General features: G+C 39.8%; 1 protein-coding gene across 1 annotated transcript; it reads right to left on the bottom strand.

Moving 5' to 3' along the window:
* Positions 1 to 2,561: 2,561 nt before the first annotated feature.
* On the bottom strand, positions 2,562 to 4,279 carry LOC309832303 (importin subunit alpha-1-like; the record flags this gene model as incomplete). The annotated part of the gene is given in 2 exon segments (XM_082669955.1): positions 2,562 to 4,258; positions 4,261 to 4,279. Coding segments are annotated over 2 exon segments (1,587 nt in total). The 3' UTR covers positions 2,562 to 2,690.
* Between the last annotated feature and the right edge of the window lie 233 nt (positions 4,280 to 4,512).

Below are 4,512 nucleotides of genomic sequence, written 5' to 3'. Positions count from 1 at the left end.
AGTCTTAATTATATTTATCATGTTGTACATTACACCCCTTGTACATATTTATCTTGTAACTAGAAATCTGTACCTTTTGACTGCCTTCCTTCAATTCTCCCTCCCCCCACACCCTGCCTTCTCTGGTAACCACAAATCTGATCTCTTTTTCTGTGAGTGTGTGTGTGTGTGTTTGTTTGTTTCTGAAGTGTAATTGACTTACAACACTATGTTAGTTCCTGCTACACAACATAGTGATTTGGTATTTCTATACATTTCAAAATGATCACAGAAAGTCTAGTTACGATATGTCACTATACAAAGGTATGACATAATAACTGACGATATTCCCCACACTGTACATTTTGCACCCGTGACTCTTTATTTTGTATCTGGAAGTTTGTACCTCTTAATCTCCCTCACCTATTCTTCTCCTCTCCACACTTCCTCCCCTCTGGCAACCACCTGTTTTTTTCTCTGCTTCTACGACTCTGCTTCTGCTTATTATGTTTGTTCATTTTTTTTTGTTATTTTTTTTAGATGTTGGGGGGTAGGAGTTTATTAATTAATTTATTTATTTTGGCTGTGTTGGGTCTTCGTTTCTGTGCGAGGGCTTTCTCTAGTTGTGGCAAGTGGGGGCCACTCTTCATCGTTGTGCACGGGCCTCTCACTATCGTGGTCTCTCTTGTTGTGGAGCACAGGCTCCAGACACGCAGGCTCAGTAGTTGTAGCTCATGGGCCTAGTTGCTCCATGGCATGTGGGATCCTCCCAGACCAGGGCTCGAACCCGTGTCCCTTACATTAGCAGGCAGATTCTCAACCACTGCACCACCAGGGAAGCCCCACTTTTTTTGTTTTTTAGACTACACATATGAGTGAAATCATACAATATTTGTCTTTACTTGTCTTACTTATTTCACTTAGCATAACACCCTCTAGGTCCATCCATGTTGTCATGGCAAGATCTCATTCTTCTTTTATGGCTGAGTGGTATTCCACTGTATATGTATAACACATCTTCTTTGTCTATTCATCTATTGATGGGCACTTAGGTTGCTTCCATACCTGGCTATTGTAAATAATGCTGCAGTGAACATTGGGGTGCATATCTTTTCTAGTTAATGTTTTCATTTCCTTTGGATAAATATCTGGTAGTAGAATGGAATTGATGGATTGTATGGTAATTCTATTTTTAATTTTTTGAGGAACCTCCATACTGTTTTCCATAGTGGTTGCACCAATTTACATTCCCACTGACAGTGCATGAGTGCTCCCTTTTCTCCACATCCTTGCCAACATTTGTTATTTTAAACATTTTTTTTTTTTGGTAATAGCCATTCTGACAGGTGTGAGGTGATATCTCATTATGGTTTTGATTTGCTTTTGCCTGATGATTAGTGATGTTGAGCATCTTTTCATGTGCCTGTTGGCCACTTGTATGTCTTCTTTGGAAAAATGTCTATTCAGGTCCTTTGCCCATTTTTTAATCAGGTTTTTTGGCTTATTGTTGTTGAGTTGTATGACTTCTTGGCATATTTTGGATATTAACCCCTAGTCAGATATATTATTCGCAAATATCTTCTCCCATTCAGTAGGAGACCTTTTCATTTTGTTGAGTTTCCTTTGCCATGCAAAAGCTTTTTAGTTTGATGTAGTCCCATTTGTTCATTTTTTGTTGTTTTTGTTTTCCTTGCTTTAGGAAACATATCCAAGTAAATATTACTAAGACGGATGTCAATGAGTGTACTGTCTATGTTTTCTTCTAGACGTTTTATGGTTTTGGATCTTATGTTCAAGTCTTTAATCCAAGTTGAATTGTGAGAAAGTAAATCAGTTTGAATCTTTTGCATGTAGCTGTCCAGTGTTCCCAACCCCATTTATTGAAGAGGTCGTCCTCTCCCCCATTGTATATTCTTGCCCTTTTTGTCATAGATTAATTGCCCTTATAAGTGTAGTTCATTTCTAGGCTCTCTCTTCTGTTCTATTGATCTATGTGTCTGTTTTTGTGTCAGTACCATAATGTTTTGATTACTGTAGCTGTATAGTATAGTTTGAAATCAGAGTGTCTGATACCTCCAGCTTTATTCTTCTTTCTCAAGATAATCTTGGTTATTTGGTGTCTTTTCTGTTTCCAAAGAAATTTTAGAATTATTTGTCCTCATTCTGTGAAAAATGCCATTGGTATTCTGGTAAGGATTTTATCGAATCTGTAGGTTGCCTTGGGTAGTGTGGTCATTTTAACAATATTAATTCTTCCAATCATTGAGCACAGTATATCTTTCCATATATTTGTGTCATCTTCAGTTTCTTTCATCAGTGTTCTATAGTTTTCCAAGTACAGGTCTTATACCTCCTTTGTTAGACTCATTCCTAGGTATTTAATTTTTTTGATGCTGTGATAAATGGGATTTTTTTCTTTCTCTTTTTTTTATTGTTTGCATGGGATTGTTTTCTTTTTTTTTTTAAAGGTGGAATTTAATCTTTATTTACAGGACACTGCAAGATATGAAATTCCACATAGAAATAAGAAACCCATTAAGAGGAGAAGCTTCATACAGTATGTACAGTTTGGAACTGTTCAAGTATAGTTCCTTTGTAAAAAGTGCTACAATAACAAACCACGTGTAAAGAGTTCTTAGTAGAGAAACAGTAAGACAAACTTCTACCAAACATAGTACACAACAAACAACTTTATGCCTCAGATGTACAATCTAAAAGTTGAAGGTCCCAGCAGTGCCATCCTGAACTTGGCATGTATACCCTTCAGAGGTAGTTTCTGGCACAACATTTTGATCTTCCTCTTCCTCCACAGAGAAATACTTCTCAATCAAGTTTAATGAAGCTTTGTACACAGACTCATTTTCATGGTTTTGCAGAGCTTCAATTTTGTCCAAACCTCCACATTCTTCAACCCTTATACTAAGTTTCTCAGTTTCCCCTAGTTTCCCAGCAGTCTGAAAGATATTTGAGATGGCATCCAGAATAACCAGAATAATTTTAGTGTCTTTCGCAGTTAGGAGGTTCATCAACGGTTCTATTATGCCACAATGAACAAGGTATACAATCTGCTCAACTGTTCCGCCGCTTGTGTAGTTGGTCACAGCCCATACAGCTTCCTTTTGTGTCTTAAAGTCAGCCTTAGAGAGAACGCCAACAAGGACTGGGACTAATCCATGATATACAACTTGCTGTATCTGGTCCTGGCGACCAGCCGTGATGTTTGACATTGTCCACGTAGCTTCCTTCTGAATATTAGTTTTGGAGTTTGTAAGCAGGCTGGGAAAGATGGCAAGTGCTCCTGCATCTATTACAACCTGAGTCTGTTCATCTATCCCAGTGACAATATTCCCTATGGCTCTTAGCGTGGGAGTCGCAATTGGCAATTCAGTAGCTCCTAAAAGCTTCACAAGTTGGGGTACAACCCCAGTTTTCACAATCATTTCAATCCATTCATTTGGACCATCGGTAAGGTAGGAAATACCCCAGCAGGTATCAGCTAAAACTTCTGGATCATCGTGATGCAGGAGACGAACTAAAGTAGGAAGAATTTGCTCAACAGCATCTAAGGGGAGTGCAGGATTCTTGTTGCGACAAAGATTTGAAAGTGTCCAGGTAAGATTACATAAGTAACCACATGCTAAAGATGACAAATCAGGAACCGCCAAAAGTGCCAACAGCAGGTCAACTGCACCATACTTGATAACCGAGTCTCGGAAAATCGAGCCATCACCTGCAATGTTTCCTAGAGCCCATACAGCTTGTTCACTGATATGAGTGTGGGGAGATGCCAACAGAGAAATGAATGCTGGGATAGCACCTCCATCTACCACAGCCTTTGTCTGTTCTGATGTCCCGGAAGCAATGTTAGTGAGGGCCCAAGCAGATTCAAACTGAATGGGACTACAATCAGTTCTGCCCAAGAAGGACACAAATTTTGGAAACAAACCAGCCCGGATTATGCTGTCTATAGGGGACTGTTTTTCCCTGGAAAGCAGCTTCCTAGCAGCTTGAGTAGCTTGGAGCTGGCTTTCCAAATTGTTGCTATTTATGCCTTTGACAATGTCATCAACAGACCAATTTACAGTGCCCTGGTTGTTGCAGTTTTCCTGCAGTGGAGAAGCAGCATCATCTGGAACGGAGCTGACATTTCTCCTTTTCAGCATCTGGTCATCCTTCTTAGCTTTCCTGAGCTCCACATTAACTTCTATTCGGTGCCGCCTCATTTCTGTACTGTCTTTCCCCTTGTTCCTGAATCTGTTAAGGCGGGCAGCTGGTGAATAGCATTCTCATTGATGGACATGGTTATGAGACAAAGGGAGAAAGCTACACAGCCAGCTCAAGCTTCCACAGGAGGCGGTGCGGGGCGCACAGGCTGCGGATCGATTGCGCTCAAGACGTCCACCACGGTCAGCCAGAGGACGGTGTCGGGATTGTTTTCTTAATTTCCTTTTTGATAGTTCAGTGTTAGTGTATAGAAACACAATAATTTTCTATATATTAATTTTGTATCCTAAAACTTTACCAAATTCATTG

This window comes from Grampus griseus, assembly GCF_964374135.1.
Source record: "Grampus griseus genome assembly, chromosome: 14".
NCBI classification, from domain to species: domain Eukaryota; kingdom Metazoa; phylum Chordata; class Mammalia; order Artiodactyla; family Delphinidae; genus Grampus; species Grampus griseus.
This window is presented reverse-complemented; position numbering and strand designations above follow the sequence as displayed.